General features: G+C 39.8%; 1 protein-coding gene across 3 annotated transcripts in view; it reads left to right on the top strand.

The window, feature by feature from the left end:
- The window catches only part of PROX1 (prospero homeobox 1), a 120,646-nt gene extending 101,448 nt beyond the window's left edge, over window positions 1-19,198 (top strand). For all 3 annotated transcript variants that reach the window (XM_073628387.1, XM_073628390.1, XM_073628388.1), the window contains one exon: window positions 10,273-19,198. In XM_073628387.1, coding sequence (XP_073484488.1) covers window positions 10,273-10,458 — 186 coding nt within the window. In that variant the 3' untranslated portion in view covers window positions 10,459-19,198. The remainder of the gene's footprint in view (window positions 1-10,272) is intronic.
- The last annotated feature ends 2,964 nt before the right edge of the window (window positions 19,199-22,162 follow it).

The following is a 22,162-nucleotide window of genomic DNA, read 5'->3' as shown; positions in this document are numbered from 1 at the left end:
TGGCCCAAAAATTCAAATTTTAATGGATTTGCCCTATTTTTTGAAGCCTAAGGGGCCAGGCTTGTCTCAAAGTGGACATGAACTAAATAAGGTCATTTTAGGGCAGAGGCTAAAGTGTATTGAATGTCTAAACCAGCCATTCTGAACCAGGGTTCCTCTAGGGCAGGGGTCTCCAATCGTTATAAACAAAGGGCAAGTTTACTGACCTACAGACTTTAGGAGGACCAGACTGGCCATTGGGAGAAGAAAATGTCCCGTCATTGGTTTTAGTGGGAGGAATAGTGCCCCATCATTCGTATTAGGGGGAGCAATAGTGCCCCTTCATTGGTGTCAGTGGGAAGAATAGTGCCCCATCATGGGTATCAGTGGGAGATATAGTGCCCCATCATTGGTGTCAGTGGGAGGAATACTGTCCCATCACTGGTGTCAGTAATAGTGTAATAGTGTCCCATCATTGGCATCAGTGGGAAGAATAGTGACCCATTGTAGAATGGAAAAAAATCAAATAGATTCCTCCATCTACCCTAAACAGCGCAGATGGACAAATCTCCGGCTCCAGCTATTGCATTTTGACACCCAGCCCCACCAGCTGTCAACATACCTGAACAGTGCCTGCATCTCATTGGATGCAGGTGTTGTTTGGTCAACTATTTTCTCCGAGACTCCATCAATTTTACAATCAAGGGATGCCAGACAAAAGAGACCAACAAGGCCACCCACTTAGTGAATTTTAGCATGGACTGACTGAAATTTGTTCTGCGTATGGCCAGCTTAAGAAGGAAATTTCCTAACTTTTGAGATATTTCTTCTCACTTCTTGTTATGTCTAAACCAGGGGTCTCCAAACTTTCTAAACAAAGGTCCAGTTTACTGTCCTTCAGATTTTAGGGGGGCTGGACTGTGGCCTGTGGAAGTAGAAAATGTCCTGCTGTCATTGGGTGTAAACAATGCCTCAGGCTTGATGGTCAGAGGGGGGAGAAAAATTACATATAGCCTATGGCCATAAGGAGGAGGAATAGTGCCCCTATCATTGGTAATAGTAAACGAAATAGTGCCCCATCATTGGTAATAGTAAATGGAATAGTGCCGCATCATTGGTAATAGTAAATGGAATAGTGCCCCATCATTGGTAATAGTGGAAGTAATAGTGCCCCATCTTTGGTAATAGTGGGAGGAATGGTGCCCCGTTGTTGTGGTCAGTGGAAGAAATAATGCTCCATCATTGGTGTCAGTAGGAGGAATAGTGCCCCATCTTTGGAGTCAATGGAAGAAAACGTGTCCCATCCCTGGTGTCAGTGAAAGAAAAAGTGCCCCATCGTTAGTGTCAGTGGAAGGAATGATGCCTCATCATTGGTGGCAGTGGGAGAAATCATGCCTCATGTCAGTAGGAGTGAAAGTGCCCCAAGGCCCAGATAAAGGAAAGCTAAGGGACGCATCTGGCCCATGGGCCACAGTTTGGAGACCACTAGTCTAATCAATGGGAAGTAAAGAGAAAAGTAAAAGGTAAAAGAAAAGTAAAGGGTAAATCTATATGCTGAAGTCTCCTGTACTCTATATTCTTTTCACACTCTATGAATGAAGGTATGATTGCGGCGTATATACTTTGTGTGATCTCACATCAATGGCCAAGAAAAAGTTTAGAAACCGTAAACGAGAAAAATTGACATTTTATAATTAATTGCAAAAGAGGCTACATGGGCCCCACACGTTTGACTCCTCCGGCCCTAAACTGTCCGAGGCGAGAACAAAGTGAATTTTTTTTTTGGTGAATCAGGGCTGTAAAAACCCCATCTGAAATATTCATGGAGAATTGTCTGAGAAGCAGTTTGTGTTTTATTTACTGCACAGGAGAATGGCCTCAGTGGATTAGTTCTACAATACCCGGAACAAAAGAGCGACAGCTGATCCATGTGATGTTAGGAGGTGACAAAACAGTTAAAGTATGCTGCTGGCTACAGGCAAGCAGTCAGCAGATGCAGACAAAAGGATTTGTGACAAGAATAACTCTCTCTCCAAGCCGAGCAGTCAAGAGTATCCAAAATACCAATACCCTTTTCTCCTTGACATTGTCTTCTCCTTACTGTCAGCACTGTGGTGCCCTTTTATAGTAAAGATACCGATAACTCGCACTTTCCAGCTGATGCCAGCTAAACGCCTCACCTGATAGTCCGGCTCTCTCCCCTGAAAGTCGGTTCAGGCCCAGTCCATCTATTTAAAGGGGAACTCCAGGGCAACTAACAATTCAGTAAATACATGAGATAACTCCACGTTAAAAAATATATATAAACCAACAATGGCAGATGCTCAGATGAGTTTGAAACTAGCAAAAATAAGAAAGATGCACATGGATATGTAAACATACAAAAAGGGCTCCCCAGCAAACTTTCAAGTTCAGCAGCATTAAATAAATAAATAAATAAATAAAATAAAATAAAAAATAATTATATATATAGATATATCTATATGGATAGATAGATAGATAGATAGATAGATAGATAGATAGATAGATAGATAGATAGATAGATAGATAGATAGATAGATAGATAGATAGATAGATAGATAGATAGATAGATAGATAGATAGATACATAGATAGATTTATATTAAAAAAAAATTCAAAAAATATATATATATATCTATCTAAAGAAAGAGAGAGAGAGAGAGAGAGAGAGAGAGAGAGAGAGAGTATATATTAAATATATTGGAAACAAATCTATATATATGTAAATCAATAAATATACTTATATACCACAGTATATCAACTACTATATATATATATATATATATATATATATATATATATATATATATATATATATATATACAGTATATACGTCCAGTCGTATCATGTATCACGTTCAGTCAAATTTTATTTTATTTATTTTTTGCAAGGTAGGTTGCCAGGTGTTTCCCCCTCCAATTTCTTGGGCTTGGGACTGGCGGGCCAAGTGTTATAAAATGTGCATAGCCAATTCGTACAAACATACTAAGGCCAATTAACCTATCAGCATGCCTTCGGAATGTGAAAAGTATCCAGAATACTTGGAGGAAACCCATGCAAACACAGAGAGAACATGCATGCTCCACGCAGATTATAAGATTGTAATTATGTATATATATTGATATATATAATTGCTAGACAAGCCTTTTTGTATGTTAGTAATAACAAAAAAATGACTTTTCTAATCAATCTGAGGCCAATTAGGGTTTCTAAAACTGGTATAGGGTCATTGTGACCACAATTGGTATATGGAAGGCTCGTGAATGGTCATTCTATTCATGTGATTGGCTCCCTGCTGCTCTCAGTGGTCATGTTGACTGTAGCGGGAAGAGACTGCAGGAATTAGGAACTGAGCAGAATTCATGTGTCACCATATAAATGACTGTGCAATAAAGTTTGCTAGTGTGTCCAAGGGATTTTTTATTTTCTACACTTTAAAGCAGAACTAAACCCTCCTATCCTTTTCAGCCAAGGAAGCTGCCATCTTAGCCTCTGTTTGATCTGCAGTTGCTATGGTGCTGAACATGTGATCAGTTATGACCACAGCAATTGGATGGTCTGACAGTTTGGTTGAAAGCACAAGCAAATGTGACAGTTAGAATTCCTGGCACGCCAGGATGTAATTGTTTTTTTTTTTGTTTTCTTTTTAGACCGTTAAATTGATGCGTTTAGTTCCACAGTAAGGATTAACTAAATAAATAAATGTAAATAGTGAAGCTCTAGGGGCTGCTGAGGGGAGTCTCTTGACTTTGCAGGCAGCGCATAGTCATCTTTGTTAACGGGTTCTTCATTGTCAGGAAATTACATTGGAAAGTCATGCATATAAAATGTACAGGGCATTATATCCAGTAGTGCACTCTGCATTCACAGTCAGTGACAAATAGAGTGTAACTATAATAAGCACAACACAGACATAAGATTGATATGCCCAGCTTACACGAAGATGCTGCCAACACTTGAAACTTGCTGACAGCCACCCGGGTTTTGATCTTAGGCTGCTGCAAACTAGCAGTTCTGGATGCATGGCTGGATACAAGAAGATGAGGCAATGGTTTTCAGGGCTCCACCTGCTATCCCTAATAAGGAATGAGCTCTTTTTTTATTTGTGGTGGAAGTAGTAAGTAATATGCAAGTACATTTACATTATTTTCAAGACTTTTCATGTTAAGTGTATACATACCGAAAACTAGGTAAGTGTATCTCATATATTTATTACCTCTCACACAGAAAATAATACTTCCCCCGACAATGCCTTTCTCACTTTCTCAGGAAGGTACCATCTATGTTCAGGCATCATCCAGGGTCAGCATCTACTTCCTGGACTGGGATACCAGCTCAGGGATTATATAACTATGTTAACCCCTGGTGCCTGTGCAGTTCTCAGTGTTAAAGAGAATTCCAGTCTGTAAAAAAAAAAAAAAAAAAAAAGTCAACAGCTACAAATACTGTAGCTGCTGACTTTTAATATAAGTACACCTACCTGTCCAGAGATCCAGCGATGTCGGCACCCCGAGCCAATTCGTCAATCAGCTTCAGGCGCTGGCATTGTAAGAAAGGGAAACCAGCAGTAAAGCCTTCAGGCTTCACTGCCAGTATCCTACTGCGCATGCTGGAGTCGCGCTGTGCTTTCTGATAGGTTCCGCCATCTTCTGGGACTTGTGTGTGTCCCAGAAGGCAGCAGGGGGAAGGAAGTGGGAGCGGAAATGTTGTAGATTGCCGATCCCAGAAGTGGGAGCGGGTATCTGTCAAAACCAGGTACCCGCCCCCCCCAAAAAAGTGCCAAATGTGGCAGTGGAGGGGGGAGAATGTGAACAAGCGAAGCTTCCCCTTTTAAGTGCAGCTTAACACCTGACACAAATCAGCCCTCTGTTGTAGCCCCTAAATTTGAGACATGCTACAAAGTTACAGTATACAGTCTGATTCTGAGTGATCACTGGGGGGGGGGACTGAGAAAATGTTTCCTCCTGCTTGTAGCAGACTGATGACATCATCTTAGTATAGGACTGGAGCTCAAGGGCTGCCTTTTTCATGAGAAATATTAATATGATGATGATATAAATAGAACAATATGATAAAATAATACTGTTGCTGTATATTGTGATATGTCAGGAATTTATTCATGCAGACTTGTAAAGTCAAATTTACTGAGCTTCCACCCAGTATGATGTCCTTGTATGACTGTGGTAGAGCCATTCGATTGTAGGCTCTTCTGGGCAGGGACTGGTAGCATTGATTAAACATCCATTGAAAAGTGCTATACGCCTGTAGTGTAGGATTGAATAAAACACCAGCGAAGGGTTAAAATCCTGCTGGTTGAAAATTGGTCCTCTTCAACCGGGGGAGAAGACAATACATCCATGGTAGGCATTGGGGTTGGTCGATCTAAGAGATAATACCCAGTCCACTGCAAACAATGCCCACGTTATTCGATCATACCAAAGTGTGGGTAGCGGACTGCAAACAAGCCGCCGTTCGTTTTACAAGTGTTTCAAAAAAGCGCTTGGTGCTTCTTTGGAAAACAGGAGAGGCCGCCTTCCGTTTAACCTTTTGTAATTCCCTGTCTATTCTTTGTGACATTCATTCAGCTGCCAAGAGCGCTTGGCAAGACTGGGGCAGCGCACGCGTTTCAGTGACCGCTAACCTTGGTATGTCCTGACACTTATGATGAGTATCTGCAGGACACAGAAGGCAGCCAGGCTGCTATGTCAGGCTTTTATTATGGACTGCAGATGCTGGGGACAGTCAGTTTAATAAAACAAATCAGCCTTGAAGGTAAGGCAATGGGGAAGGAGGAGGAGGAACGAGGGGAATCTTGCACTGCATGACTACAACAATGCTAAATGCAACAGGAAAAATTTAAAGGACCACTATCACCAAAATACCGTATTCTGGTAACTGTATGGGGTCAATATGTGCAATTGCAGTTATTTAGTATGTGAATTCCTTTTATAATTTCACGTGCCTTCATTTATATTTTTCTCCACCTTAAAGCAGAACTAAAGGCAAAAAAAAATGATTGCCAACAGGCAGCTCTTTACTGCAGAAAAAACATGCTATGTCTTTTTCACAATAAAATACACCTAATTGCCCGTTGGCATACAAAGTGCCCTTTACATTTCCGGCACAGTGCCAATGTGCTGAGATGAATGGCTATGTATGCGTGAGCGTGATTTTACCTAACATCGGCCAACCGAGACGGCCACAGATTGGCATCTGAAAGAAGCTGGGGAGGAGATGTTGGCACTGGCAAGGGACCTCATGGATGTCGGATGGTTGGAGCAGAGGTGAGTACTCTTGCCTTTAGTTCCACTTTAAAGCAGTTCTCTCCTGATTTGTAAAAGTGGTTCTGAAGGCTGGAGGTTTTTTGTACCTTAATGCACTCTCTGGATTAAGGTAAAAAACTTTCTGAGTGCAGCTCCCCCCCCAGACCCCCCCTCCTTAGACTTACCTGAGCCTGACCTTGATCCAGCACTGTGCACGAGAGCAGCTCTCTCCTTCCTCATAGGCTCAGAGACAGCAGTGGGAGCCATTGACCAACCAGTGAGGAGGCAGGGCGGGGCAGGGCCAAGCTGACCCCTGTATGTCTGTGGACACACAGAGCCAGCTCGGGAGTGAGCACGCACGAGTGCCCCCATAACAAGGGCCTTGGGAAGAGGACCCGGGAAGAAGAGAATCGGGGCTGCTCTACAAAGCCATTGTACAGGGCAGGTAAGTATGACATGTTTGTTATTTAAAAAAAAAAAAAATAAGCGTTTACAATCACTTCAACCAACAAGTAGCAGGGCTGGGACAAATCCTTACATTGAACAAAGGTGTTTACAAAGATCAGGTTTTATTCACGACGTATAAAACATTTTTTATACAGTTCACACTTCTTGTCAGAGGCACTGAGCTCAAAGGACAGCTTGGAGTCTTGGACCAATGGTAAAGTACCATTGGCCCAAGCTGTCCAATAAAAATGCTGCAGTGGAGGCAAGCTTCTCACTGCAGTGTCATAGAAGGGTGCATGTGTCTAAAAGACACATGCTCGCTTCCAGCCCAGCCCTCTTAACTAGAAGGAAAAATCATGGGTTTATGTGTAAAAAATGTACCCACAAGTTTTTCTCACACAGTTAAGAGGGAGAATGAGAATCTGCTGCTGCTGAAAAGGTACAAGCTAAATCATATATTATTATGCTATATGTTATAATATAATATTTTTTTTCTTTATCTATTTACTGTGAAACTACGGGTTTGAAGTTATAACTTCAAACTTCAATAACTTGTCCATTAAGCCACCCGCTTGAGTACAGTTTTTGAAAATATAGTAAATTAGTAAATTACCTTAATAATAATATATAATAATTTTTTGTACATTACATATTTTGTATACTACATGTAAAAATCATCATTTTTTTGCTAGAAAATTACTCAGAACCCCCAAACATTATATATATATATATATATATATATATATATATATATATATATATAGGTTTAGCAGACACCCTAGGGAATAAAATGGTGGTCATTGCAACTTTTTATGTTACACGGTATTTGCGCAGCAATTTTTCAAAAGCATTTTTTTTGGAAAGAAACTGTTTCATGAATAAAAAATAAAAAAGAAACACTAAAGTTAGCCCGATTTTTTTATATACTATGAAAGATGATGTTCCGCCAAGTAAATAGATACTTAACATGTCATGTTTTAAAATTGCGCACACTTGTGTAATGGCTCCAAACTTCGGTACTTAAAAATCTCCGTAGGCGACGCTTTAAAGTTTTTTTACAGGTGACATGTTTAGAGTTACAGAGGAGATCTAGAATTATTTCTCACGCTCTAACGATCGCGGCATATGTAACCTGTTTGTATCTGGCTTTGATACTAACCAGTGCCTTACCAGCCACTGACCTCACCCCACATCCCTGAACCATAGCTGGAACTTGTACAGTCCTGACAAGCTTTGGCTCAGCTATGCAAACTTCATTTAAGCTCAGGAGTTAAACTTTTGATTCCACAAAAATAGACAAGTCTCCTTACAACATCCTCCTCATTAACTGCCCAAAGTTTTAAAACCAAGTTACAAAATGTAGCTGAGGTGGCAGAACGTTGCTCATTTCTCTGACCACAGCTGCCCTCCAGAGTCTTTTTCTTTATAGCCACTAGTTTAAAGGAGTCCCAAAGACCTGCATCGAACATTAGCTGTAAGCGAGCCTGAATGTTAAATATTCATATATAATGGTTGGTCATAATAAATCCCTCAACAGGAACAGCGGTTTCTAAAGTCTGCTTCTTCAAGACTTCATTCCCTGCAAAAAGGCCTGTCTGCATCCTCTTCCTTTACAGTATATAGCTACTAGATATAAGTGAAAGTAAGAGGGGAAAAAAGAGACTTTTTATTTGTTTTTCAGTCAAATTTTGCCCAAGAAACTCACTTAGTGAAATTAGGAAGAGTCTTCGCAAAATTTTGCCAAATTACTTATTTTATCCCTCATAGCCACAGCAAATCCAACATGGCTGCATCTATTCGGTGTCTTCAGTATATCCTCTGAGTGCTCCAAGCCAATGAATGGGGGGGGGGGTAAAAGCCTGTGCTTAAGTCGCGCTTTTATTGACCCCCAACCGCTACCCCCTTTAGCTACAGAGGCAGCAGCCAGGGGTGCACACATGCTGCGGCTGCGACAGTGTGCTTTGCAGCCACGGCAATAATTATAATCCCAGGGATGCCCACCGAACACGACCCATTAAATTGAGCAAGGTCACATTGCAAGCTGCAGTTGAGGTGCACTAGTGCGGGCATCAAGGGGTTAAAAAAGGCAGTGAGGAGGCTTGTGTGAACGAGCCCTGAGTGTTTTTGCACATCAGAACAGCACTTTGAACTCGGATTAGATCATATGAAATTCTGTTGCTATATTTAGTTCATAAAACAGGTCATTGTGTATGTAAAATAGACGCAAATTATGACACCAAGCATTTAAGCTTATATTCTACGTCTATTAATGTACCACTTTAATTTGGGGAAAGTGATGGTGTGCAGGAAGTCACTTTATGTCTCCAAATATCCTTCAGTTGCAGATTCCTTGTAGAGTTAAATGCACATACTTTAGCGCAGGTATAGACTAATATTTAAAGAGTAACTCCACTTTTGTAAAAAAAAAAAATGAAAAAAATATATATGGCAAAAAATAAAAAATAATAATAATATAGCATATACAATTGCTACACAAGCCATGTTGCATCAAAAATGCCCAAAACACACAAAAAAAGAGTTAAAAACACGCATCCAGAATGGATATGGAGGCCGTTTTTGTGGTGTTAATGGGCACTTAGTGGAACTAAACCCATCAATTTAACTGTTTCAAAAAACAGTTACATTACCGGCATGCCAGGAATGCTATCACATTTGCTTGTGCTCTCAACCAAACTGTCAAACCTGCAAATGGCTGGTATCGTAACTGATCACATGTGCAGCAGCATCATGGCAGTTGAAGATCAAACAGAGGCTTAGATGGCAGCTTCCTTGGCTGAAAAGGATAGGAGGGTTTAGTTTCACTTTAAGAGACAGTTTGTGCTTCTCCTTCCTTGGGCTGACTGTGTAAATTTTGCCAAATGCAATGCAAAAGATGCTATTTACTGCACTTGGCAAAGCAACCACAGAGCCCGGACTGTTGTGTAGCTATATTATATACTAGACATTAAAATAAAGTGAGTAAAGAAAGAAATGGGGTGGGGGTGACAATCCAATGGGGTTATAACTTATTGTTGTGGCTTTGATGTTATTTTCAACCTTTGTAGCTCAATACAAACAACCTATAATGTCCACTTTTTGCTGCATAAAAATAATTTTGTATAAGAAAAATGACTGCAAAGCTTTACACCAATCTGTCATCATTTGCCTCTGTCAGTAAAACAAAACACACAATCGCAGCCCATAAAGACCCTCTGCATTTGGAAAGAACACAAATGACCTCAGGCAGCCATTTTGTGCAAGTCCTCAACAGACAGGCAGTAGACAATGACAGAGAAAATTCTTGCCAAGATCTCCAGCCTTCACCAGCTTAAGTTCCTTCCCTATTCTTTTACAAAGATGGCCATTTGTCATTAAAATTTGCCTATAAATAGCCTCCCTTAAAACGCAGATGACAATGGAAGCGTCTGCCATAATTAGAATGTGCAGGTGTCTGCTAAGCCTTCTCCTTGCTAGGAAGAACACTCTCAATCCTCCCCCCTTTGAAGAACCAGGGACTTGAAACTAAAAACTTTATTAATACCATTGTCTCCTTGTATCAGCAGGTTCCGGAGAGATTCCTGGAAGTGGCTCAGATCACATTACGAGAGTTTTTCAATGCCATTATCGCAGGCAAAGACGTTGATCCATCCTGGAAGAAGGCCATCTACAAGGTCATCTGCAAACTGGACAGCGAGGTCCCTGACATCTTTCGCTCCCCAAACTGCCTCCAGGAGCTTCTCCACGAATGAAAAAAAAATTCCATGGCTGGTTCTGAATGTACAAAAGTGACTTTGTACCCCCCCACCCTTCTCTTTTTCCGAGAACGCCCCCCCATTTCAGCGTGCGTGTGAGTGATTTAAGCTGTGCATCTGCAATACCCCGACATATAAACTCTGTATTGAATTTTATTTATATCCTTTATTAATTATAAGCATGGGGCTAGCTGTTATATGTCCCCCCCCTTCACTAAATGATTCATGGAGCTCTCTGTTAGAGTATGGAGAGATGAGATTGAAATGTATATAGCATTTTAGTTCATTTTAACCTGATACGTGAAAGATTATTATATGTATGCGTTGTTATTTTTGTCAGTCTGTGGTTTTCAGATCTGCTTTTACTTTGTTTTTTTCAGGAAGGAAAAAAATGCCAGTATGGCAAGTTTATAGTGGAGGTCATGGTAAAGTGTACCTGTCATTCACACACTATGTGGAGGTTGTTTTGTAGTAGGAAATATTGTTTTTAGTTTTGTATATAGTGGAGAGGGATTAAAAAATAAGTCAGGTGATATTGCTGTCTGTGTCCCTGTAATGCCGCGTACACACGGCCGGACTTGCCAACGGGCTAAACTCCGTCTGCATTTCCAACATGTTCTATATCTGAGTCCGTCAGAAATGCCGACAGAAAAAGTCCGATGGGGCATACACACGGTCGGAATGTCCGACCGAAAGCTCCCATCGGACTTTTTCTGTCAGGAAGTCCGGCCGTGTGTACACGGCATTAGAGAGATTCACCCTCTCTATTTGTCCTGTTTACCCTCATCATCGAAAGTGAAAACAACCAAAAATTCAAAATTTGGGGTTTTCTTCAGAACAGGAATAGAGGAGAAACCTTTCAATGGGAACACTAGTTCTAATGACCCTGGTGACACCTCAGGATTCCCTGACTTTGGAGGGTTTTTTCTCTCACTTCCTGTTTTAGCTATGGGACAGGAAGTGAAGGGAAATCTCCCTAATGGAATAAATATGGCAAAAAAAAAAAAATTGAAGGGGTTATAACCCTCCCTTACTCTATTCAAAATTTTTAAAAAAATGTTGCCTTAGGTTCTGCTTTAAGGGTTATCCTGTTTGTGTGAGCAGTGTTTACACTTTTATCTAGACATTCCTGAATCATTTTTAGTGTTGCTTGCAAAACATGATGTGGCCAACGTGATGAATCAAGTTCTCCCCTTTTTTATATTATTCAGGGATAGTCAGAACCTGAGTTTTTATATACTATATATATATATATATATAAACATGGCACATAAAAAAATTTTATTTCTGATACTTGACTGAACATGCCAGCAGACCAGCAGTCATCTTGAAGGTGCAATGCCACCATCTTGGCCAGCAGGCAAGCAGGTGATTTGTGATGTGGTAGTCAAGCCACATTATACAGTTTTAGGCTGGGTTCGCCGCGTCCATTTCCATATTAGGAGATTGTTCACACATCTCCGCAGCAGCTTCGGTGTAAATTGCACAGGAGCTCTGTGCTTTTTTTGGTCCGTTTCAGGTCCGAATTCAGCCCAAAATTCGGGCTAAAATCAGACCTGATACGGTGAATGGAGACGCACCGGACTCCTGCTGACTCCTGCTGTGAGCCGCTGCGTTCTATAGTGTGAACCCAGCCTCGGTGTTTATTTTGAGTATATACCCTCAGTTTGCATGTGGAGAGTCGAGAACTCAAACAACCTTTTTGATATATATGTTTTGTTTTAAATGCCATTTCAGGTGAGGTGACACCATTTGTGAATTTCTCTTGGAAATACTAGACCTCATTTAGCAAAATTGTCTATGTCACCCATAGCAACTAGATTTTTTTTTAGTTTTTTGCTAATTTAAAGTGGAACTAAACCTTTCTAGCCTTTACAGACAAGGAAGCTGCCATTTTAGCCTCTATTTGATCTGCAGTCGTCATGGTGCTGCACATATGATCAGCTATGCCATCAGCCACAAGCAACTGTTCCAGTTATCTTTCACAGTATGCCTTGAATGTAACAGGTAAATGGGCGAGTTTAGTTTCGGTTCAAAATTGGTAGCTATAGGTGACACACCCTCTTTTGATATGTGTGGTCCAGTGTGTGCCATAAATAACTGGAAACGTCAGTCCACCTCATCAAAATAATGCTTGTTAGAGGAACAAGAACTGTACCTGCACAACAACACTAAGGCTCCATTCACACCTGAGCATATCAATTTACTGGTGTTTTTTTAAGCTTTTTGGAGCTTTTTATGGGCTTTTTTAATGCATTTTAGAAGCTTATTACAAGCGTTTTACAGCTACAGGTGTTTTTGTTTAGCCAATAGAAGGCACTAGGGGGAGGAGAAGGAGAGGAGATTAGGGGTGGAGAGAAAATGCTCGTAAAAACGCTCATAAAGTGCTTGTAAAATGCTCAAGTCAGGCATTTCTTTTGAAGTCTGTGGGGCCAAAAACGCTTGTAATCTGCCAAAAAAGAAGCTTGTGTACTTTTTTGAGCTTTAGGCATTTTGCTTCAGGCGACAGAATGCTCAGATGTGAACAGGGGCCATTGAAATAAATGGGATTTGGCATTTTGAGCGTTTTAGAACTACAAGCTTCAAGCAGAAAAGGTGTGAACGGGGCCTAACTAACCCTTTGAGTGCCTGGAGGGTTGGACCACTGTGAACGGAGTTGGGTGAACGTTCCTCATCACTGGAATTCAAAAAACTTGACATTTTGCTGCTATCCCTGATAGAATTAATTATAGGTTACAATAAAAAAAAAAGTTTTCCTTTAATTTGTGTTTAAGTGATATTACTTTTAATGCAGAGCAGTTAATACATATGTATAGTGTATATGGGCATTTTTAAGTAATGCGTTTCAAAGAACAGTTGGTGTGCAGCCATTAAGCTACAGCAACCAATCAGAAGTCCGTTTTTTATTTCACTGCCTGATCTGCTGAAAGCTGATTTCTCATTGATTGCAGTGGTTTGCACTTTTACTCATTTCTGTTAACTAAGCCCGCTAGACTAAAATAGGATATTCATTTAAACCTACTGGGCCTCTTAAACAGGCTGGCTTGAGTCTTAGGGGCTTAGCATTGGCCAGCACTATATAGGTTTGCCACCTGGTGCGCCAATAAAAATTTACTTTACGGCCGTTATTTATTCAAAAAATGGCATTAAGAGACAGAGGTAACTCTTTGTAGCCTATCACTGGTTGGAGTCCGTTTTTTGCTACTACTTTAATTTCTTAAAAGCTGATCTGTGATTGGCTTCCTTGGTAACACTACATATTTTTACTGTACAGTGATTTACTACTGAGTATGCTATTGTGCTGTATTACCTCTACTTCACTTTGTAATATCTGGAATCAGTTGTAGCGTCAACGAGTTTGCTTGTGACCTATGATGGGCTTAATATGTGGAAGTAGTCCAGTAATTATTCTCTAAGTGTGTTGATATTGCTGGGTGTTAGTGGAATTGATAAGATGTTTTGGCATGAATGGTTGTTCGACCACAAAATGGCCGCCACCAATGTCTGTATAGGTGGGGTCCAGTTTTATTGCCAGAATTTCTAGTTTTGTATATAACGGTTATTGTAGAATATGGCTTAAAGAGTTACTTACAAGTACTTAGCAGCACCTGATTCCCACCAGATATCAAGTGAAAAATCCCATGCCTTGCGCCAGTCGCAGCTTTGTCTAAACTCATTCGCGTTGACTGAGGTGTGTTTGCTACAAGCTACAGTGATGCAGATCTTGCTTTCTGCTATAGACCCATAGTAGGTGCAAGCTATAGACCTTGCATTGCTCCTTGTAACCATCACTATTTATATATTGGGGTGGTCTATTGACATGGCTTTATGGGCTCATGCACACGGAGGTACATGCAGCCATATGGCCATACAGCTTAAAATTGGGAGCCCAAGCTGCTGTGTAATTCTGCCCATTGGAACGAGCTACAAAATACACTTGCGTTCACACATATGGGCATATTTTTCAAAATGCACAATCTGCAAAATTCGCCCATATGTGTACACATATGTAATTCATTCCTGCTGCTGGAATTACACAGCAGATAGGACTCCTGGGTGCCACAAATGGAGGAGTATTTTGTGTTGTATGGCCATCGGCCTATAAATATTTCTGTGTGATGAGCCCTAGAACTTTCTAGGCATTTACTGAATATGGATATATGTCTTATTAAATATGGCAAATCCTGATCTGCCTATATAAAATCCACATTTGATTAGTTGTTACGGGATATCTATACTTTTCCCACTCACTGACAACTAAATAAGCCTATAGAGTGCTCCAGACTAACGTGAGGGCTATAGCACAATGGCAACCAAAACTGTATGACCATGACAAAAAATATTTTAGAAATGCGAACCGAGGAAATAGTTAGGACAGTTATAAGGAAGTGGAGGGCTGTGTTTGCTATCTTTTGGCCTTTCCACATAAAAGTTTAAAGTACATACCTGTGGCTGGACTGTCCTCCACAGTGACCGTGTCACTGGCACTTATGAAGTCTCGTCCTAAAATGCCTTGGACTTTCATGTAATTATTAACGTCCCTATCTACAATTGCAAGATCTTCGTACAAATATACCATTGTACTGAAGATGTTTTAGCAACCCCCCCACCCCCACACCCTCAATACAGAGGAATAGTGATCACTGAGCTACTGTTCCACTTAGCATCCTTGCTCTTTGCACCAGATTATAAATTAAAAAAAAAAATCTAAATTGGAAAATGTCTAGACTTTTGTCCTAAACGGCACATTTTTAGTATAAATTCCAGAAGAGGGAAAATTGGGCACATGGTTCCTTTTATATGTCAAAGGTGGCCTTTTGATCTTCAGTAGTGAGGTTGATATTTTGGGAGGGCTGAGCAGTATTTAAAAAAGTAGTAACACCACTCAGATTTTATTTGCATTTGGGAGGTAAGTCTGAATACCTATTGAAATTAGTTCAGTTGCAAAAATCGAAATTTGTTGAGCGCCTTGCTCATTTCCTAGCTTTGGTCCTCTGCCTCTGTGGGTTCCATTTTTAATGGACCTTGTTTTATGTGACCTTGATCCAAAATATGGCTACTTCCCACAAAGAGGCTTTGATCTTCTGCCACTATGGGCCCTGGTTTGTGTCACCTTGGTCCAAAATATGGCTAAATCCACCATACAGGCTTTGGTCTTCTGCCTCCAGGGCTTCCTTTTTGAATTGGCCCTGCTTTGTGCCACCTTGGGCCAAAATATGGCTAAATCCACCAATATAGAGATGATCAAAGGTGGTACAGTCTATTTGTTTTCACGTATTATTAAAAAAAAAAAGAGGCCAGTTAATGAGATTTCAGGGTGGTAATTCAGAAAACTACTTTTTTGTGTTCATTTTTGACCCTAGTTAACGGTAATAATGACATGGCATGGTCAAAAGGGTAATCAGGTAAAATGTGGTGTTCTTTGACATGGGTGCCATAGTGAGATTCCTGTCCAGAGTCATTGGCCCTCCCGATGGTTGCCTTTCGCTATGCCATCTAGGCCTAAGACATATTCTTCAGTCTGATCATTTATTAATATGGTTTCTGCTTTGGAATCCATATTGGGTGAATTCTTTAAAGAAAATCAGTTTGTATAGAAAATTTCTAATATATCCCTAAGATAGAAGACAGAATGTAGACACGTTTAGAGATGTCAGTTTCAGGATATTGGTAAACTGGAACATTTTGAACCAGAGCACTTTATTTAAGCGTGCACACAAATTTCAGGTTCGTAGAGTGGTGCTTTTTATAGTAACATGTAATGTTACAAGGCATCCTTTAGAGATGAACGCATTAAATAAATCCCTTATAAAGAAATTATTTTATTCAAGTTCTAAATTTGCCTTCAAAGAAAGCAGATGTTCCCCAAGTAGATTAAAGTTCTCTAGTGTCTAAGGGCACATTAACATGTTTCTTCAATTCCTATGGAAACCGTTTAATTACTTAGTTGGCATTAAAGCTGAACTGCTGGCAAATATAAGAGGCACAAATGTATGCATTCTGTATTATTAATACATCATTATTATTATTATTATTATTATTATTATTATTATTATACAGGATTTATATAGCACCAACAGTTTGTGCAGCGCTTTACAACATGAGGGCAGACAGTACAGTTACAATAAAATTCAGTACAGGAGGAATCAGAGGGTCCTTGCATGTAGTTTTAAAAACCAAGCAGTGTAAGTACCTGAACTTGACCTGGTATCATCCTCTACAGTCCCTGTACAGAAGAACTTAGACCGGGAGAGGGAGAAGCAGCACAAGGAGCCAATCAGTTGTGCTGCAGTGCTAACACTCAAGATGCTGATTGGAGGAGAAAGCAAAGTGATAAAGAGATGAGCTCATTGGTCTCGTCTTCTTCTTTTACAGGCTGGGGGAGGGAAAAGACCACTAAGTGTTAGATAATTGCAGCTGAGAAAAAATCAGGTCTCCTGCCCTGACAGGGAGGTCTGTGCCATGTGGTAGGGCTGTACTATTCTCAGGACTGGATGGGCAGAAATACTAATCCTACGGCAGGTAAAACAGATCCCATACACTATATATTTTTCATCAACTTATTTAGCTGTTAGCCTGGAGTTCAGCGTTAATGACAATGCAGCCTACAACTGTTAAACGACAGGGTATTTGGTACCTCATGCCTCAGTGGCAATAATATTGTGCACGTTCAGCCTGGAAATTTCCTCCCTCTCCATGTGCAGATGGCAGGTACATTTTTTTTTTTTTTTTTTTTTTTTTTTTTAGTGTAATGATTTCAATTTCCCATTTTGACTTTGAAGAGTGAAAATGTATCCACTTGAACACAATGCTAACCTGATCTATGCCATTTTACTTCATTTACAGCAAATTCTGCTGAGAGATTGAAATGTATGAAAGCGATTATTGTCAGCACAAAACCTTAGAAAAAAAAAACCTGCTGACTTCAAGCTACCCAGGACAATCCTATGACGAGCTATCATTATATACAGGCATTGACAGTGTCAATGGAATAAGCACACAATGCACCTGAACTGCGGTGTACCAGAGCAAGTTTCGAGGCAGTTTGAGCCAATTCCAAGGTAGAGGGATATATGAAAGCAGCAATGAGGCAATGCTGGACATTTAAACAATGCACAATTTGGGCTCCTCTACACAAGAAAATGTTGACAGTTATCTGAGATTCATAGAATAGTCTCTGCCACCTTGAAGTCCCTTCAATTGAACAATTCATTTGTCCCATTGACTAGCAAGGGACAAGCAACCAATCTCTGTTTAGCCAGTTAAAAAATTCAGACTCATGCAGTAAAGTGCATGAGCCAATGCGGCAACCCATTACAACCAATCAGAACTGCCACTTATTTATGGACTGCTAAGAAAGATTTACTCATTGCTTTCACTAAATAAGCCTAATTGACTTCACTTTTAGGAAATTAATACTAAATTATAAGTTTTTTTATTTATAAACATAAGAAGGCATTAAGGCAATATTGAGGAGATTATTTGCAAAATTGAGGTTATATAAAGCCAAGAACAAAAACTTAATATATTGCTGCTTAGCAGCTCTTTAGGCCACTTTCACTCTGCAGCACCCGGCCGTTAGCTCTAATGCGCCGCTCGTTTTTTGCAGCGCTTTTCGGCTGCTGGTGGGGTGCTTTTAACCCCCGCTAGCGGCCGAAGAAGGGGTTAAGCAGGTCCGTGTTGTGGCGCTTCCGATTCGCTTTTCAGGTGATTTGGAAGAGCTGCCCATTCATTTTAATTCGCAGGGCGTTTTGGGAGTGCTGTATACAGCGTTCTTAAATCGCACCAAAGATGCTGCTTGCAGGACTTTTCCTAACATCCCGCAAGCGCACCGCCCCAGTGTGAAAAATCACACTGAAATGAATGGGATGCGGTTTTCAGGCGTTATTTAGAGGCTATTTCTAGCGCTAAAACGCCTGAAAATCGCCTCAGTGTGAAGCTGGCCTTAATATAGTGACTGCATTCGGTTTCTTTTTGAGGCAAGTGCATTTTCAGTAAGTACGAAATACACCTGTAGACAAACTACTAATCCCCCACCACCCATGTAATGAAAATCAAGAGAGAAAGATTTGCTTGTAGTCCTAACCTAGGGTGACAACTACGGCTCCCTACATAGATAAAGTAGAGTGAGTGAACATTGCCACACTAGTACAAGAAGCGTGGATCACCTGAAAATAATAAAAAAAGAAATTGAATGCAATCACTGCATAAGAGATTGTAAGCTGCAATATATTACATTTTGTTTTTTAAGTTTAGTTACGTATTAACTAATAATTGTTTGTGCATAGACCTTGTTTCTAAAATGACTTTCTTAAAAAGTGTTTGCTGAATCCAGCAAGAAACTTTTTTTTTTATTTTTAGTTTTGTAGACAGTGGGGAGTAATAGAGATTAGAACCCCTGTTGGGTTTTTATCGCTATGCTAGGCTCTGTTAAAGTGATTTCCTCTCATTGTCCCAATGATAGTTTTTTTGTTTTGTTGTTGCACAAAAAATATAGTCATATTGCATTGTGTGTGGCCTAGATTGATAGTGGATCAGTATGATTTTCCCTAGCTATTAATAAGTCACATGTCACTGTGACTGATACACATTGCTGGACCTTTCGTTTCTCAGGAGCAGAAAGGCTCTGATTGTTAGCTTGTACACGTCTTTCTGAAAGTTTTGTGAAAACGTCTTTTTTTTATAATAGCTGGCTGTGCGTTTATATCATATCTGCACTGTTGTTTATTTTCTTTGCCTTGGTTTATGACTCCAACAGCAGCTTTGTGTTTGGCAAAATAAGCACATTTAGGCAGATGATACAACAACACAGCTGCAAAGCACAGAAGTGTACACAGGCTAAATAGGAATGTACCAATGACACGTGAAAGAACATTAGGGATTGTTCTTTTATCACACTTTCTACCATTTTTTTCAACTTTCTCCTACAGCAGAATGTTACCTGTTTATGGATGAGCCCTGTCTGTTAAAACAATGCAAATTAATGCAATCAGCAAACTATCAGCGCTGCCCGAGACGACGTCAGAGTGTGACGAAACGTACGTCGGGCGTGCTGACGTGCTGACGTGCTGCATTTACCGTCTACAGTCTACAGGACGGGCGTTCGCTTTCTAGCCGGCCGGCTCTAATGTTTTATTGTTATCCTTTTACATGTAAGTGCATTTCTTTTTGATTTTATTAAAAGTGGAAGCAGGATTACGCTATGTTGCTTTCCTTTTTTCTCTGGTATACCTCCTTGGAGGTTTATCCCTAGCCTGGGGTCACATCTCCATTTAGAGTGGTAACTGGAAGAACAGTGTGCCTAATTCAAACCAAGTGGTGTGTCTCTCCTTGATGGTTCCACCTTGAAAGGCCCCGACCGGGTTAAGGTCGCAAGCTTTTCTAAGCTTGCCATTTGGTAAGCGCACAATTTTATTATCACAGTGGTGTGGTGAAGGACTCATTGATTCCCATATTCACGTCCCGTATTTACCATCAAGATTGTTTCTCAATAGGACAGTCCAGTTGTTTATATAACCTATGAACTTGGAGTTTATCCCAATTTTTTGGTTTTTTACCTATGTACTAATTCTGTTCATCACATGGAATATTTCTCACAGCGCTGCTCCTCTTTTATCTATCAGCGCTGCTTGCTGTAGTTACTGGATATTTAATGGTGAAGTAATTGGTTTAGTGTACTCTGATTTGCATGGTGTCAATCATTAGGGATTGGATATTTTTTTTACATAAATGCTTAAAGCGTAACTCTGGGCAAAATCAAAATAACAGATATGATGCAGTCTACCAAAATAATTAACATAGCAGTCTTCTCTCCTAACATAGTTTAATATTCTGTTGATCCTGCCAGTAGATACTTTTTTAACTGCCTGTAACAGGACAAACCATTGTTTATCTAAGTCCATTTAAAACAGGGGTCTCAAACTGGCGGCCCTCCAGCAGTTGCAGAACTACAAGTCCCATCATTCCTGTGCCTGTGGGAGTCATGCTTGTAACTGTCAGCCTTGCAATGGCTCATGGGACTTGTAGTTCTGCAACAGCTGGAGGGCCGCCAGTTTGAGACCCCTGATTTAAAACAATATGTCCATCTAAGACTACACTATCCACGGGGTGATAACGATGCTGTGAGATTACACTTCAGAATGGCCTGCATTGCCACTCCATTACAGGAAGTGAAGAAGCAACTGAACTACCAGCAGGATGAACAGGTGATTCAAATTACAGGGGAACTTACAGTGGGACTTACAGGGGGCTTAGAAAAACAAAAACGGCTGTGTTTTTTCATTCGGCCTGCAGACTTAAACGCATGGATGGCCATCTGATTCAATGCAGACATTGTTCAGCTGACAATTTTCCAATCCTCTATATTCCAACTGAAGGATGGCAGGCAGAAGGTTGCCCACAGGGCCAACCATGGAGCGAAATTCAGACGGTTCATCAGGAACCAAACAAGATTCGCTCAGTGTATAGTCGGCTTTAATGCTTGTGGCAGATTGCATCATATATGTCATTTTAAATTTTGCTTGTAATTACACTTAGAAGTAGAACTGTAGCCAGGACATTCAAATTTACACAAAGTTACACATTCTTTCAAAGCTTTTAAACAAGCCCTCACTGACTTCATAAATAAAATAAAGCAGTTTTGGCTTTAGATACACTTCAAATTTTTATTGGATCTATGCACAGACTAAGCCTACTTAAAGTGGTTACCAGTAAGGACCCATGTGGTTGAACTTTATCAAAATGTATTAGAAAAATGTGCTTAATTTAAACAAAAACCAATAAAAGTGCAAAATAACTAACCTTCAAGCTTCACTAATAAAAAGTACAACATTGTCATTTTTATTGGTGAAAAGTGAAGGTTAGTTATTTTGTACTTATATTAGTTTTGTTAAATTAAGCAAATTTTTCTAATAAATTCTAATGAAGCTAAACCACTTGCTTCCTTACCAGTAATTAACTTAAAGTACCTTCTTTGACCTTGGTCTGTGCATGCTTGATGTTTGGTTACTAGATCACACCTAAAGTGGTGAGTTGGCCAACTTTTAATAAACTATCACCCCATGTTCTTTTTTGTGTGATTTATTGGATTTTTTTTTCAAATACAGCCTAATAAAGTTTTTATTTTCTTATTATTTACCAATATTAAAAAGCAAAAGACACATTGTTCTTTCTTTATATACTTGTTACACATTAATGGCTTACTAAATGTCCACTTTGTCATAACTTCAGTTCTGTTATACCAATGAAATGGTGTAGTGTGGGAGGGGTCATTTAGAGTTTTGAAAAAAACATAATCAAGCCAATTTTAGTCCCTTGCAGTATAGCTCAGATGTGACTATAACTTTAGAAGTAAGTTGTTTTTTTTTTTTTAGAAAAAGCCTCTACCGTAGTGCTATAATCAACAAAAAAAGAGAGTACTGCCTCATAATACATAAATATCATAATACCTTAGTGAAAATACTTTTTTTCTTTTTTTCTTAAACAACCTAACAAAAATATGCTGTTATTAGTCTGTACAATGCTAGGGAAATTATTGTTTTTGCTGGTTACGACACATCGACGACGTCTTAACCATTGTTTAGAATACTCATTTATACTTATGTGTTTCTGTTGTCCTGGTCTTAATGTCAATATTTAGCACATTTATGGTAATTGATTAAAAAAATGCAGCACATTTTATTATTTCCGTATCCAGGTCTTT

The sequence above is a fragment of the Aquarana catesbeiana genome, linkage group LG04 (genome assembly GCF_042186555.1).
Source record: "Aquarana catesbeiana isolate 2022-GZ linkage group LG04, ASM4218655v1, whole genome shotgun sequence".
Lineage (NCBI taxonomy): Eukaryota > Metazoa > Chordata > Amphibia > Anura > Ranidae > Aquarana > Aquarana catesbeiana.
The sequence above is the reverse complement of the archived record's forward strand: the minus strand, read 5'-3'. Positions and strand labels throughout refer to the sequence as shown.